The sequence below is a fragment of the Euleptes europaea genome, chromosome 13 (assembly GCF_029931775.1).
Source record: "Euleptes europaea isolate rEulEur1 chromosome 13, rEulEur1.hap1, whole genome shotgun sequence".
NCBI classification, from domain to species: domain Eukaryota; kingdom Metazoa; phylum Chordata; class Lepidosauria; order Squamata; family Sphaerodactylidae; genus Euleptes; species Euleptes europaea.
The window spans coordinates 64504038-64519333 of NC_079324.1; the positions used below are offsets into that span (position 1 = coordinate 64504038).

At 51.3% G+C, this 15296-nt stretch overlaps 1 protein-coding gene across 1 annotated transcript in view; it reads left to right on the plus strand.

Annotated features, from left to right (window-relative positions):
• MYO18B (myosin XVIIIB) overlaps nucleotides 1–15296 on the plus strand; it is a 113650-nt gene that overhangs the window by 76361 nt on the left and 21993 nt on the right. Inside the window, exons 34-38 of the mRNA XM_056859120.1 lie at nucleotides 6798–6911; nucleotides 7495–7611; nucleotides 7971–8054; nucleotides 8495–8632; nucleotides 10124–10309. Of these exons, the coding sequence (XP_056715098.1) occupies nucleotides 6798–6911; nucleotides 7495–7611; nucleotides 7971–8054; nucleotides 8495–8632; nucleotides 10124–10309 (639 nt within the window). The remainder of the gene's footprint in view (nucleotides 1–6797; nucleotides 6912–7494; nucleotides 7612–7970; nucleotides 8055–8494; nucleotides 8633–10123; nucleotides 10310–15296) is intronic.

Below are 15296 nucleotides of genomic sequence, written 5' to 3' on the forward strand. Positions count from 1 at the left end.
ACAGAGGAGAAGGAAATACGTCTTTACTCAACAAGGAATTAAATTGTGGGCCTCACTGTTCTGATCTGTAGCTAAAACTGCACTGCATTTGGCTTCCCTTCACCGCCTGGTCTAAATCTGTTTTAAAAGCCGTCAAGCCTAGCATCCACCACCATAGCACATGGGCAGTGAGTTCTATGAGAACATAAACGTGATCTTTCTGGATCAAAGAAAGACCGCTTCCATCAATCATGCTCTTTCTGCTGCCCAAAGGAAAGCTCACAGGCAGAGTGTGATGGTCATGGGCAGATCCTGTCATTTGTCTTCAGAGTAATCAGAGATATGCTGCCTCTGAACATGGAGTTTCTCTTTAGCTGTGATGGATACCGCCGCTCTCACCCACCACTGCCCCCCTTAGGCAAATACCTCCTTGTGGCAGCTTTGGGTGTATTCTCCCTGCCGGGTCATTCTCCCCTTCCTTCTGAGGCATGAAGCATGCTCTTGCTCGTTGCCAGTGATGCTCTGAAGCACCTTCCACCGCCCATGCTGCTCAGAAGCACCCCTCGGCTTCAGTTTTAAGCCAACCCGGAGTGAGTTCTCCTTTCTGTTTTTCCCAGGGTTGATACCACGTCCCCCAACCAAGCATGGTGAGTGGTTAAGAGCAGTGGTTTGGAGCGGTGGACTCTGATCTGGAGAACCGGGTTTGATTCCCCACTCCTCCACATGAGTGGTGGAGGCTAATCTGGAGAACTGGATTTGTTTCCCCACTCCTACACACGAAGCCAGCTGGGTGACCTTGGGCTAGTCACAGCTCTCTTCGATCTCTCTCAGCCCTACCTACCTCACAGGGTGTCTGGTGTGGGGAGGGGAAAGGGAAGGTGACTGTAAGCCGGCTTGGTTCTTCCTTAAGTGGCAGAGAAAATGGGTATATAAAAACCAACTCTTTTCTTCTTCCCCCATCTGCCCAGCCCCTCTTTGGCACTCCAGACAAATGAGTTGTATTTTCCCTTCATCTCAGCCGGGCTTAATTGGGCGATTTGTTATGGCTTGACAAAGGCCTTTACCAAATACCAGTTGCTCTTCCGTTTTATTTTGTTTCAAGAGAGGGTTTGTGGCTGTTGTGGCCACCGGCCTCCACACCTGCTGATTCAAGGAGTATCAGCGCAGCTTGCCCAGGGCCCGTGGCCAAGTGCCATCCCCCACCCCCCAGCTGTTTCTCAATGCTTGGCATTGTGCTGGTAGTTCCGATGGCAAGAGGGAGCCTGTAGGAATAAAGTTTTCTTTGCACAAAGTCCCAGGGAGGGGAGGGGTGGTTGCAAAGACGGGGTCCTTGCCAATGGAGGCTGTGCCACCCCTCGAGAGAGGGCAGGGGGACATGCTTTGCTTCCCTGGCTGCATTTGTTTCCAAAGGAGTCAGTGGCAGCCCTTGAAAATATGGGAGGGGGTAAACCTTCCCCCAAGGAACCTCAAGGAACAGCTCCCCCCAGCTGTGTTCCCGACTGCAAACTTCTTTCTTTGTTAATGAGATCCATTGTGAATGGTGTGAGTAACTCTTTGCACTCACCCACACCTGTGCGCATGGGTGTGTGTTTACCTCCATTTTCAATTAATATGCTAACTGGTAAGTTTGCGGAGTGGGGGGAGAAAGAGTGCCTCTGATGGAGAGCAAACCTTTTTAAGGGGCTCACTGAACGGACTGGTGAATGAGAAGGTTCAGGGGGGAAATATGGAGGGCATTTCATGAGGAACTTGTGGAACCCACTGCCACAAGATGCAGGCAAAAAAGGAATTGATCATGCAGGTTGGTCCTAGCAATAGTTATGAGCCAAGCCAGCTAACTGGAGCCTCTGTGTTCAATGGCAGGTGCACCCCTGAGTGCCAGGAAAAGCAGGCGGTGGTTCTGTCTCCCCTGCTGGGTTTGCCTGAGTCTACTCATATTAAAGCAGGAGAGAAGGACCATTGTGCTAGAAGAAAAGGGGGTGGTGTCTAACTAGACTACGGCTCAGTGGAAGAGCATCTGCCCAGCATGCAGAAGGTCCCAGCTTCAATCCCTGGCATCTGCAGTTATGGATCAGATAGCAGGTCACGGGAAAGGCCTCCACCTGAAACCCTGGAGAGTTGCTGCTAGTCTTGACGTTGATGGACTAACAGTGCAGTCCAGTGCAGAGTAACTCCAGTCTTTGCTGACTGAAATGAATGGGCTGAGACTGGAGTAACTCTCCTTAGGATTGCACTGTAATGGTCTGGTTCAGTAGAAGGTGGCTCCATGTGTTATCAGTGAGGGAGTTATCAGTAGCAGGGCAACACCCGTGAATGCCCCTTGGTCTCAGATGTGGAATAGTTGCCAGTGCCGGGTGGCCGTGTGGTTTCCCATTCTGCTCATGTCTGATGCTTTGTGGGAGGAGGAGTCCACAGGCAAGGCCAGAATTGGGCCTCTCTGTGCCCCCCTTTTGCAAAATGGGTGAGCAGACATGGCAGTGAAAAGCATTAACTGTGGCTCTCATTAAAGAGTACAACAGGCAAGGAGTAGCCAGGTTATTGAGGATGTCGTTCGTTTTAGAAATGCCCACACATCTGGGAAGGAATTTTCTTTTCTCGTTCTCTTATCAGCTCTCTGAGTGCAAATTGTTCTCATCAGTAAACTTAAGAAGGAAAGAGAGGAGGGGACGGGGGTCTGTGTGATTTTTTCCCCCTTTGGTATAAAGTTACATTCTGTATGTTCATCAAAATCCAGACTGCCTTTTAGTGGCGTTTTGGTACATCTGAAGCATCCGTTTTAAACAGGTATCTAACAGATGGTGTAATGTTACCAATCTCATGCTGTTGATCTATTCATACATTATGCATCCTTTTGGATGGGAATTTCAATTTGTTTGTTCCCAAGTGGGAAAATTGCATTATGCAGATTTTCTTTTAAAGGAAGAGGGGAGGAAAGAGAGAGAGGAAAAACCACAGTAGATGAATGGATGTGGGGGAAACAGCTTTGCAAGAGGGGAAGTTAACTAAAAGGAAAAGGCTACAGTTGGCTACAGATAAAAATATAGTTGTATTTTTACTCTGAGTTAAAGACAAAGCAAGATTTTTTTCTAACCCACTTAATAAGTGTGAAATTGGACAAAATTCTAATCTTAGCAGGAGCCAGCGTAGTGTAGTGGTTAAGAGTGGTGGTTTGGAACGGTGGACTCTGATCTGGAGAACTGGGTTTGATTCCCCACTCCTCCTCATGAGTGCCAGACGCTAATCTGGTGAACCAGGCTGGTTTCCCCACTCTTCCACATGAAGCCAGCTGGGTGACCTTAGGCTAGTCACAGCTCTCACAGCCCCACCTACCTCACAGAGTGTCTGTTGTGGGGAGGAGGAGGTGATTGTAAGCTGGTTTGAGTCTCCCTTAAGTGGTATAGAAAGTCGGCATATAAAAACCAACTCCAACTCCTCCTCCTCCTTCTTCTTTCTTGTGATTTGTGTGGGGCACGGTCATGTAAAACAAGAGGAGAACAGGGAAGAAGCTACTGTTATGGCCCTCCAGTACAGAGTCGGCCTTTCCTTCAGGTTTTTGTTTTCAGTAATAGGCAAAGAGGCCCGGCTGTCAGTGGCTAGAAGATGCTTGTTTAAAAATGGGGCACTCGTGCCTCTTTACGGCTGGTGGCCACTAGTGATTGGATGTTCTCCATTTGAACATCTGAAGAGCCCTGCTGGATCAGGCCATGGAGGCGTCTGTCTAGGCCACCATCTTGTTTCCAGCTGTGGCTAAGATGCCTCAGGAATCCCATAAGCAGTGGAGGAAGGCAAGAGTTCCCTCTCATTGGTTGTCCCCTGCATGTGGTGCTCAGGGGTATACAGTCTCTGACCAAGGAGGTTCCATTTGTAATCAGGTTTAGGCCATTTGAATGCAACTGTGCCAACCGTGTATGTCTGGGAAGCCCAAATTTGTGCCATCCGTCTCTAACAAACGGAGTACAGTAAGCCCAGGGAAAGCGGCTCCATCCATCTCCCACGGGGTACTTCTGTTGCGGAGCTGACTGTTGCTATTTTTGTCCATGGTATTTGATATCACCTGGAGCCCCGTGGGGAGGAAACTTCAATTATGATCTCTGAAGTGCTGTGCATGAAAAGCCCAAACTATTTTCAGTTTGTGCGTGGAAAGGGATTTGCTGTGGCTTGCTAGGCAGCTTCCGAAGCCGAAACTCTCCCCCAAGACTCGCCTACAGGCCTGACGTTGAATTACAAGGTGCTTCATCGCACCAGGCCTACCGTAGGTGCAGGAGAATCACTTTAATAATAACTTGCTTCTCTTGGAAATGCTAAACGCTGCTCCGGCCGGGTTGTGGATGTTTGCATTGCACTTCCGTGTAACGTGCAGGGTGATGCTGCTGCTTTCCCCAGGAGAGGTCTTTCCTGGGAGTGTCAAAGGCTGGCTGGCTCAGAGGCCCCGGCAGCGTCTTCCTTTTGGGAAAAGCACCAGGCACCCTCCCGGTGTTGAGGGGACGCTTTGTCTGCCAGAGGTTCGGAGCGTGTTCTGGCAGTGACGGCCAGGAGCACCATGGCAAGCCACGCAGCCTGGGAAGCGCCTGTGCCAGCAGTTCTACCTGCAGGGCCTCTTCTGCATGGTGGAACCTGGGGAGGGCCCACCAGGGTTGGGCCTTGGGGTCAAATGAGGGCCCGAAGATTCAGTTCTGGTCAGACCGGGGCTGCGATTGGGCTTCCAGGCTTCATATCTAGGGTTGCCTTCTCTGGTTTGGGCAATTATTGGAAATTTTGGGGTTGTGTCTGGAGAAAGGGGAGTTTGGGGAAGGGAGGAAGCTAAGGAAGGATGTGATGTTACTCTACAGTTTCAGTTTCTCCCATACTCTATGGTATACCACAGCGTCTGCCCTCCAAAATTGCCTTTTCCTCCAGGGGAACTTATCTCAATAGTCTGGAAACATTCCAGGAGAACTCCAGGTGTCCCCTGGGGCTTGGCAGCCCTGCTGGCATTGAGAGGGCATGTGATGTGATTTGGAAGTGACTGTTCAGATCTGCTTCCACCACAAACACAGTCAGGTGGCACTAGGGAACCTGTTTTGGCCTCTCCCCCACCAGTAATACAGAGATAACAATACTGGCCTACCTTACAAGGGTTGCTCTCCTAAGTATTACCGAGCTGATGGATGTGAAATGCCTTAAGCCCTTCTGTAATTGCCAACTAAAGGTCCTGTGATTTTGTAATAATAATTCTTCTTTAATTTAATTATCCATGAGCCCTACAATTTAAGGAGAGGTCTTCAACTCTCCCCCTGTCTTGACTTAATTTTGACCAGCTTCTTTGTTTTAGGATTGTGGTTCCCCATTCATTGGATATTGGTATGTTGTGTGTGAGTGTGTGTGTATGTGTGTGTGTGAGACCCTCCCAAAATAATGTAGTAGGACTGAGTCGACTTAGCGCTGTGGCCCAACGGGGTCTCTGAATAGGGCAGATAATGTGAGCATTCCTTCCTGCCCTCAGCACTGTCATCAGAGAGCGGTGTGTTTCCTGGCTCCCGGTTTGAATTTTTCCCATTATGGAAAACTCACTGTATTTAGAAAAGTTGCATGTCAGATGGAAGGCCAGGCAGAATCCCTTCTCCTGACCTGCTAGTTTTCTTAGTGCCCGGAGACGTTTGTTTATGAGGGTGAGAGAAACAGAGGCTGGGGTGGCTGAGCTGCAGGCTAAGCTGGCGCTGAATGTAGTGGCAACCTCCAGAGGGCTTGGTGGCTGGCAGGGGGACCCTCTTCCCCTGGGGTTTGGGGCTGCCAGCTGGCTTTTGGGAAGCCCCCCCCCCCCATTGCAGTCGCTTTGAGCAGGCCAGGCCTGATTGGGGAAGGAAGGGAGAGCCGAGGCCCTTGCTGCGGGGTGCTGTCTCTGGTGCTGATCTGCAAACTGCCGCTTATGCTGTGTGGGAAGAAGACTGGTGGTAAAACTCCGCCTGGTGAATTGCTGTAATCTTCACAAATTACATGCGATTCGCGTCACTTGGCAAATGAATGAGCCCAGATCTGCCAGGCAACGGGCAGGATAAAGTGGGAAGTTGGCGCAAGAAGCTGGGCCCTGGCACATAGCGTTGAAGCAACGGTTGTTTTCCTTCCAAGGATTTGTACCAAGCTGGGAAGGGAAGGGGAGAGAAACAGAGGCAGCCCCCACCCCCCTGCCCCCAGCAGATCCCCCTTGCATGTGCTGCAAGCACAAGCCGTATTTTGGCCTTTCTAGAGAAGCTGTTTGGCCTGCATAGGAAAACTTGCCTTGAGAAGGACATGGCTGTAACCAGGCAGAATTACGGGGGGTGGGGGGTGGGTGGGGTTTATTTATTTATTTAAAACATATTTATGCTGCATGTGCACTCAACCAGGGTCCACAAGGCAATTAAAAGTACAGTTAAAGTACAATTAAAAAGTACAATTAAAAGTACAGTTAACATTACAAAATAATTCAATTAAAACACAAAACCAAACAACACTGGAAGGAGGGCCAGTAACCGTTATTGGGGTATGTTAAATGAAACAACAACAAAAAACACACCCCTTAATCTGCCAGCAAAAGATACCAATAGAGTGAGAGAGATGAATCTCCCTGGGGAGGGAGTTCCAAAGTTCTGGTGCCGTGACGGAGAAGGCCCTTTCTTAGCTTGCCACCCATCTAGCTTCAGAGGGTGGGGGCAACTGAAGCAGGGCCCCTGAGGATGGCCGGAATGAGCAAGGAGGTTAACGGCTGGCAGCATTCTGGGAGCCAGATGGGACTCACTGTCGTGGGGGTCGTGCAGTCAGTGGGGGTGATACCATTCACCGCCCGCTTCTGTTCTTTGTAGTGGGAAGAGAGCGAGGCCAGGCGCGCGGAGGCCCAGAAGTCGCACGAGGTGCTGGCCCAGGAGCTGGAGAGCAGGCACGCAGAGCTGGAGGCCGTCAGCCGGAACAAGAATTTGGTACGTGGCCCTTGGAGCCAGGGGTGCCCAGTTGGTGTCTGGGATGAGAGGCCTGGAGGGGCCCAAGGGGGCCAACCAAAACCTCTCCAGAGCACAGGTCACAATCCAGCGACCCTGCTCCTGTGCAAGCACAGAGATGGGAAAGTCAATCCGTTTCCCCATAGGTTTTCCCCAGCTTTAAATGCCCCCCTGGGATTTGCAGGGGGGACTCATCCGGGTGACATCCAGGCGATGAGTTTGTTTACTTCAGTGAGGTGAAAATGGAAAAATGGCAACATGAGAGAGACTCACTTACTTACTAATTTCAGTCGCTCTGCAGAGCCATTCGTGGACTTTTTGGGCCTCAACAGCCAGGCCCAAAGAGCTGGTTGCAGAAGTTCCTTGCAGCATCTGTGCCTGAGAAGAGTTTTGCCAGATCCTGCCCCTGAGGCCAGCCTTGCTGCCTCCTCCAGAGAGACCAGCGTGGTTTGCAAGGCTTCTGCTGTTTGTCTGTGCGGGAATCCTGCCGCTCTCGCCTGGGGAGGTGGTGAATTCATTTCTGCCCCTCCACTGCTGAAGCTCGTGGTGTTCTGTTCTGCCTCAGGTTGATGAGCAGTTGTATCAGCTGGAGCATGAAAGAGCTGATCTCCTGAAGCGCATCGAGGAAGACCAGGAAGACCTGAACGAGCTGATGGCTAAACACAAGGCCCTGATCGCTCAGGTACAAAGCGGGGTGGGGGGGAGCACAAGCCCCAAGGCAGCTTGGCCAGCATCTCAGGAAAGACAGGTGTGCCTTCCCACCCCACTCTGGGAGGTGCCTCTCTGCCTCTTGGGCAGCTCTCAGCTGCCAGCCTCATTAAGCCAGGGGTCAATTAATATAAACTGTACACAGAATGGCACTTGAGTCCTGTCGTCCCGCCAGCAGAGCCCAATCCGGCATTCATGGCAAGGGTTAGTTGTGAAAATGTGTGAGGTTGGCGGAATCCAGAGAGACTGCAAGCAAAAATGGGGAATGCCTGATGGCTAAATCCACTCCTGCCCCAGGCCTTGTATGTTTCAAACTCTCCTCTGTCTTTTCAGTCTGCAACAGACATTGCCCAGATCCAGGAGTTGCAGGCACAGCTGGATGAGGTGAAGAAAGAGAAGAACAGCCTGCAAGAGAAAGTAAGCAGCATCTTCGGTGTTCCCAAAGGCACAAATTCTGACCTTTCATTCTCAGTACTGAGATATCTCAGGACAGGGGCATTGCACTTAATGTCAGCGGGCTGGCTTGAAAAAATCCACTTCTTTTGCTGCTTGCCCTGTAATGTCAGGTCTTCGGAGGCAGACACCCCCCCCTTCCCCTGCAGGCCTCAGGAGGGCTTATTCAAGCTTGTTTTTAAAACTGATAATTGACATATCGCTGTTGCTTAATGCAATAATGACTAGTTAATTACTGCGTTTCTTTAAGTCTTTCCACACTGTGTAGGTGAATCTCTTCTTCTTCTTCTTGTTATTATATAATATTTATCAATGGTTTTGAACTCTGAGCCACTCGAAAGCTTGTAACTTCAGTAAGGAAGGAGGTAAAATGGCACTCTTTGTCGCTCTTTGTCTGGCCACAGCTGCAGGCAGCTCAGACCCGGCTGGCCTACTTGGAGCAGTCGATGGTGGAGCGGTCCATCGTCAGTCGCCAGGAGGCCCTGATCTGTGATCTGGAGAACAAGCTGGAGTTCCAGAGGGTCCAGATTAAGCGCTTTGAGGTATGGGGTCTCTTGTGCTTGCTGAAGTGGGGAGTGGGCAGGAGGGACTTCCCCCCAGAAAAGCTGTCAACCGAGTGCCGATTCTGGGGAAGGCAGGGTGGGGATAAAAATGGAAAAAGAGGTTGGGAGTCTCTACGCTGCCAAGTTGAGCTGCTTTCCTGGAGACCTGCGGAGGGAGGGAGGCTGGGGATCCCTAGCAGAGAATCGTAGTGCCTTCATGAGATGCCAGTTGCCACGGTTGAACACATGAAGCTGCCTTATACTGAATCAGCCCCTTAGTCCATTAAAGTCAGTATTGTCTACTCAGACTGGCAGCGGCTCTCCAGGGTCTTTCACATCACCTACTTGCCTGGTCCCTTTAAGTGGAGATGCTGGGGATTGAACCTGGAACCTTCTGCATGCCAAGCAGATGCCCTTCCACTGAGCCACATCCCCTCCCCTCACTCTTTGAAAGGAAGCCTGGCCAAGACAAGGCTGTAGTTCAGCCGCGGCCTTTGTGTTCTCCCGGGAAGTCTCCGGCCTGGCCTGCCTCCCCCAGTCCTGCGGTCCCCCTGTGCTGTTCTGCATAGCTTTTCCTATTGATTGGCTGTTGCCCTGCAACCCGCCTCTGGAACAGTCATGCCGACAGCTGTGTGCGTTGCAGTCTGGTGAGCCCCTAATATGCCTGCCTGGAACATGGGGTTGGGGGGATGCAGCAGGCCAGGACAGAAAGCTGAAGCCGGTTTGCACCTGGGCTCACACGAGCCACTTAGGGAACTCTTGGCTGCTGGGGTATCGATCCCTGCCACAGCAGTTGATCAATTGCTGGCTGTTTTTCCTGCATTGACAAATTTGGCCGTGGGGACTGAAGTGAGTTCGTGGGGCTCTCCATGCTGCAGGGATTCTGGAACGAGGCCTGGACTGTCAGTCATCCTGCAAGGGTGAACAGCTCAGGGTCCCGGGCTTCCTTGACCGGGTGGCTGCAGAAGTTGGGAAGCAGAGTGGCTTTTGCTGGTCCCCGCAGCTTTTGCTTCAACAGGGGAGGAAATGTTACATCTGTGGCCAGAACTCATTACACATTAATTTGCCTTATTTTGCTACATCGATTGTGGTTTTGCCCACAAAGCAGAGCAAATTCTGAAGCGCTGAACAGAGGTGGACAACGACGGTTTAGTCCCAGAGGCAGAAAATGCAGTTGATGGACCCTTTAATGGTACCCCAAAATATGCTTGTCGAGGTGGGCCACCTCACTCCGTTCCAGTGCAGAGCCACCCCTGCCAGACACGTCAGTGAGTTCAGCTTCTGAGATTTCGCCAGTTGCTGCTCACAGACTTCCCAGCAATCCAGGGTCCAGAAGGGCTCGAACCTTCCCTTTTAAAAATACAAATGGAAGCTGCAGTTCTTAGGGGGGGCTCAGCTCTGGGCCACATTCTATGTCTGGGCAGGGCTGCAGAATGGACACTGGCCTGCTGGGTCCAGCAGCTCCTCACCCGGTGGTGGGTGTCTCTGCAGATGCTGGTTCTGCGTCTTCGGGACAGCGTGATCAAGATGGGGGAGGAGATGGAGAAAGCAAAGGAAGCTGAAGTGCGAGAAAAGGAGAATGCCCGCTACTACCAGCTTCGGATGGAGGAGATGAAGGCAGACCTGACGGAGCTAGCACAGAGGGAACTGGAAGCCAATCGCAGGCGGGTGGAGCTGGTAAGGGGAATGGGGGAGGGACAGGGGGGAACAACCATCTTGGGCTACCCTGGTGACTTGGAGGAGGAGGAGGAGGAGGAGGAGGAACAAGACTGACCTGGGGAAGGGCATGGGAAAGCTAGTCTAGAAAAGGGCTTGCAAACAAACTTGCGCGGGCCACAGAGCTTCCGTATTCCACAGAATTAGGAAAAAGTGTTGATGATGCCTGCATGCCCTGAGCCACGCTGCCAAGTCTGGGCCAACTATTCAAGTACGCAGGTAAAGACATAGGAAACACGCGACCCACGGCTCAATCAGCCAGCAGTTCTCCAGGATCTCTGGCACAAAAGAGTCTTTCTCAGTACTGAGACTGTTTCAGTGAAGATGCCGGGGATGGCACCTGACCTTTGAACAACAAGCCCCCCCCCTCTTCAAAAAGCTCTGGAATAGCCACGGAGAAGTTCCCAAGAGTGCCTCTCTGTGTGTTCACTCATGGCTCGCCAGCAGCTTGTTTGAGAGGGTGGGAGACTGTTGAGCACAGTGGGGTCCGGGGATGAGGCCTGCTCTGGTTCAGCCCAAAGGCCCAACAGAATAAAACCAAAATTTATTATTTATTTACTCATTTATAGCCTGCCCTTCACACTGAGACTTAAGGAGGATTACAAAATAAAAATTTGTTAATACCATGTAAGACACCTAATAAGCAGCTCAGTAGGACTAGGGTTACAGAACTGGAAAAGTGTCAAGAAACAAAACCTGGTCTAAGGTATGGTGTATCATAATGAAGAAAGTGGGTTACGGAGGTAGAAAACAATGCAGTAAAAGCAAGGTGAGACATTCAATAAACATTACAATGGACTGCAATCCCATTCCCTTGTAAAAGCAACCTCCTGCGCTGTTCCATTATACTAAAGTTCTAATCCCTTTCTAAAAATGCCCCTCTGAACATTTCTGTGTTGCACATTCTGCAGAATGGTAGAAGTGAGGGATCCTTCCTGCCCCTCTCAGGCAGGCTGTTCCCTAATGTGGGAGCCACCCCAGAGAATGTGTGTGAATGGGCAGTTTCCGGTCTTACCCATTTGCAGGATGGTATCTTCAGAAGGCTTTGCTCAGATGAGACAGTTGTCATGGTAAAGCATAGCAGGAGAGGTGGTCCTGCAGGTACGTGAGTCCAAGGCCATGGTGGCTTTTGCAGGTGACAACCAGAACCTTGAACTGAATCCAGTAACTGACTGGTAATCAATGGAATGACTGCAGGGTGGGTGTAGATCACGATGGGTAGCCTGTCAACAGTGAAAAAGCAGTGGAAAAGAGCTACAGTCCAGGAACACCTTAAAGGGTGTGACATGCATGTTCTGCCCTGCACCCAACAGTAACTGAGTTGCGGCGCTTCCAAGTTGACTTTTAGGAGAGACCCACACAGAGTGCCTCATAGCAGGCCAGCCTCCAGGTAACCCTAGCATGGATCCACATGGCCAGATCAGCCGAGTCAAGATAGGGGGCCAAAGTCTGGGTTAAATGAAATTTGAAGAATGTATTTTTTGCAGTGAATTAACTTGCTTCTCTAGCATTAATACTGGATGCAAAGATTATTTCTCCTAAGAAAGACTGAATAACATGATAGCTACGATTGAGCCCTGCAGCACCCCACAAGACTTCCCACACTGACAACAGTTGGCCGGCTCCAAGAGCCAAATGAGAGGGGCTGTCATCGTCGGGATGCCATGAGGATGCTGCTGTTGTTTGAAAGTCATTTTAAAATGCTTTGAGGGACTGGTCCTGGTCAAATCCGCAACAGGGTGGGCTGAGGCGCTCTTGTTTGCCCCCCATGCTTTATCAAGGCCCCCCAGTGGCTGTTTTGGCATTTGAATCAAGCCCTCGTGGCATTTTTAAAATGGTGGCCATGCCCTTGTGACAGCCATAAGGATCTCATCACGTCTAGTTTGGCCCTGAGACTGGCCTATAAGGAACGATTTATGCCAGTCCAAGGCAGAACCCCTTAATTCCTGCTTCTGACCTCTAAGTGCCTCAACCAGGCGGCCTGGTCCCCCGCCTCAGAGGCTGCTGATGAATGCTGTGAGGGCCACAGAGAGGCAGCCCCCCCCCAGTCACATTCAACTGGAGAGCATCTGCTGAGGCCACCAGCGCTGACTCCGCCCCGCAGCCCAACCTGAAGCGAGGCTGAAAGGCGTCTGCGGTCCGTGAGTCGTCCTGGAAGCCCCGGCGTGGTCCTGCCGCTTCTCTTTCCATCATCTTGCCCAGAAAGGGCAGATTAGGGACCAGGCAATAATTGGTCACATTATTCTTTCCTAGTGATGGTTTTTAAAGGAGTCACAGAGACTGAAAGATTGAGACACTCCCCCACCCCCCAAAAAAACCCACCTCCACTGAATCTCCTTGCAGGGCCTGGAGTCGTGGCCTTCTGGTGATCCGACTGTTGTGACAGAAGAAACATTCTTCCTAATTACGGAAGTGTGATCACAAACCCTCGCAGGGCGGCTTTGCACTTTCCCGCCTCGGTTTCTCGCCTGCACGCCTTAATGGCTTCTCAGCTTTGTCTGCGAGTTTGACAAGAGAAGCTGGGCAATTCCCTGCTCCTTTCTGCAGGGTTGCCAACCTCCAGGTGGGGTCTAGAGATCTCCCGGAATCACAAGTGAGCTCCAGACTCTGTGGATCCTTTCCCCTGGAGAAAAGGGCAGCTTCGGAGGGTGGACTCTCCCGCAATCACAAGTGAGCTCCAGACTGTGGCATTAAAGCGTGTTGAGGCCCCCTCCCCAGGCTCCACCCCCAAATCTCCAGGAATTTCCCAGTCTGGAGTCGCAACCCTAACTGGAGGGCCGGGGCTTGGACACAGGGATGCGCAATCCCACCCTGAGAAATCCCACTAATCTTTTCGGAACTGAAAGTGCATCACCAGATCCCCTTTGGTGGAGCAGGAAAGGCTGTTTGTGGTGGCATCAGCCTGGCCAGGGCTGGCTTCGCGGCATCGCTGGAGGCGTCTCCCTTTGCCAGAGACGTTTCTCTATGTTAATTGGGTCAGCTGCAAATAGTCTGTTTTGCGAAATGTTGCCTAATATGGGATACTGGGGGCCATGAGTAGCAAGCAACAGTCACCCCCTCCCTCCTTCCCAGGATGCAAAGAGCTCTGGAAAAGCCTCTCGTAGGGAAACTCAGAAGGTGCCCAAAAGAGCCCTTTTGCCGTATCTTGGTGATTATCTTGGCCAGATGAATGTATGACCAGTTCCCAGCAAGTTCTGCTGGGAGGAATGTGAGAGCTTTTTGAGGCTTAGAGGTTTGCTTGCTTTGGAGGAAAGGGAATCCTCTCCCTCTTCCTTTTGGGCACCCAGGTCAGCTTTTTGGACAGGATTGCCTGCCTCCAGCTTAGCTCTGTGTTAAGGAAAGCTCTTCCCTATCCCATGCTGGGTAATGTCAACCATTCACGGCAGTCAAGCAGAAACAGACTGGAGCTGCATCACAAGTAGGGTTGCCAACCTCTAGGTACTACTTGGAGATCTCCTGCTATTACAACTGATCTCCAGTCAACAGGCTGCTTTGGCAATTGGACTCTATGGCATCGAAGTCCCTCCCCTCCCCAAACCCCACCCTCCTCAGGCTCCGGCAATTCTACTATGCAGGTTTCTAAGAATGTTGCTTTGGTAGCGGCTTCCACCACAGCTAGGGCGGCCCACTCCAGGTTGGGAAATTTTGCGAGATTTTGAGGGTGGAGCCTGAGAAGGGCAGGGTTTGGGGAGGGGAGGGACTTCAATGCCATAGAGTCCAATTGCCAAAGTGGCTGCTTTCTCCAGATGAACTGATCTCTATCGGCTGGAGATCAGTTGTAATAACAGATCTCCAGCTAGTGCCTGGAGGTTGGCAACCCTAACCACAGTACAAGGTTCTTCACGGTGTGGCTGCAGGTAAGCTGCAGCAGCCATTTTGTGCCTGGCTCCACCTCCTGCAGCAGCTATTTACGGCAGCCGTTTTGGGACTGCATCCACCACCCTGTGTCAGATTTCCAAAGGTGCCCACAGGCTCAAAAAGGCTGGGGACCCCTGAGAGAGAGGGGATTCCTGGGTCTGGGCGAGCAGGAAGCTGGTCTTCCAGCCCCTCAGCTTGGGCGGTGCAGTGCAGGGAGATCATGTCAGAATCCCTGCAGGATGAAGCCAGTCCTTTTCCAGGTGGATCCCTGAGTGGGATCCCGCCAAAACCAGGTGCCCCAAAGAGTAAAATCCTGTTCCAGGCCTCATCCTTATCAACATTCAGTCCCTCCCTCAACACCCTGGCTGTGTTCTGAGTGGAAGGCAGCACATCTTGAAGGGAGATGTCAATATGGAAGTGGGGGGGAGGGAGCCCAAAGCATGGCCAGTTGCACAACTTTGTCGGGGTGCCCGTCACGTTGAATTCCCCCCCCCCCCTGCGTGCCTCCACGGGGTTTCTCTCACTCCTAACAGCGTAGAGGCAGCCTTGTATGACTCCCACCTCAGCAATGGCGTTAAATCATCTTTCATATCGAAAATAACTGACTCCACACTTAACTTACCAGCTTTTTAAACAAACTGACACTACTTGTAATAATCCCTGTCTAACATCTCCTGAATACAAAACAGCCCTGCCTGAACTGCATCAGCTTCCATTCCAGAACTAATTCTGTTTCCCATCCTACTTTAAAAATAGACCGTTGTCTCTCAAGACAAGCCAGAGATCTTCAGAATATTTGTGCTGTTGTCCTTATGAGCATAAACGTCAGGAATGCAGCAGTGCACCCCTTGCCACACAGAGAAAAACGTTCTCCGTCTTGCGCTTGGTGAGCAAATAGCCTGTTCTTCCAAAAGCAAAATGCACACGGGCTTGACTGCCAGCCTGCTTGGTGGGTGTCTCAGGAGTTCCTGATGCAGCACTGTTTTCAGTGTAGGCCTTTTGACTATATTCCACAGCTGACGTTAAAGGTATATCAGCTGAGCACTGTCCAAAAGGAGTCTGACAAGCAGGTTGTGTTCAGGCTGTGTGG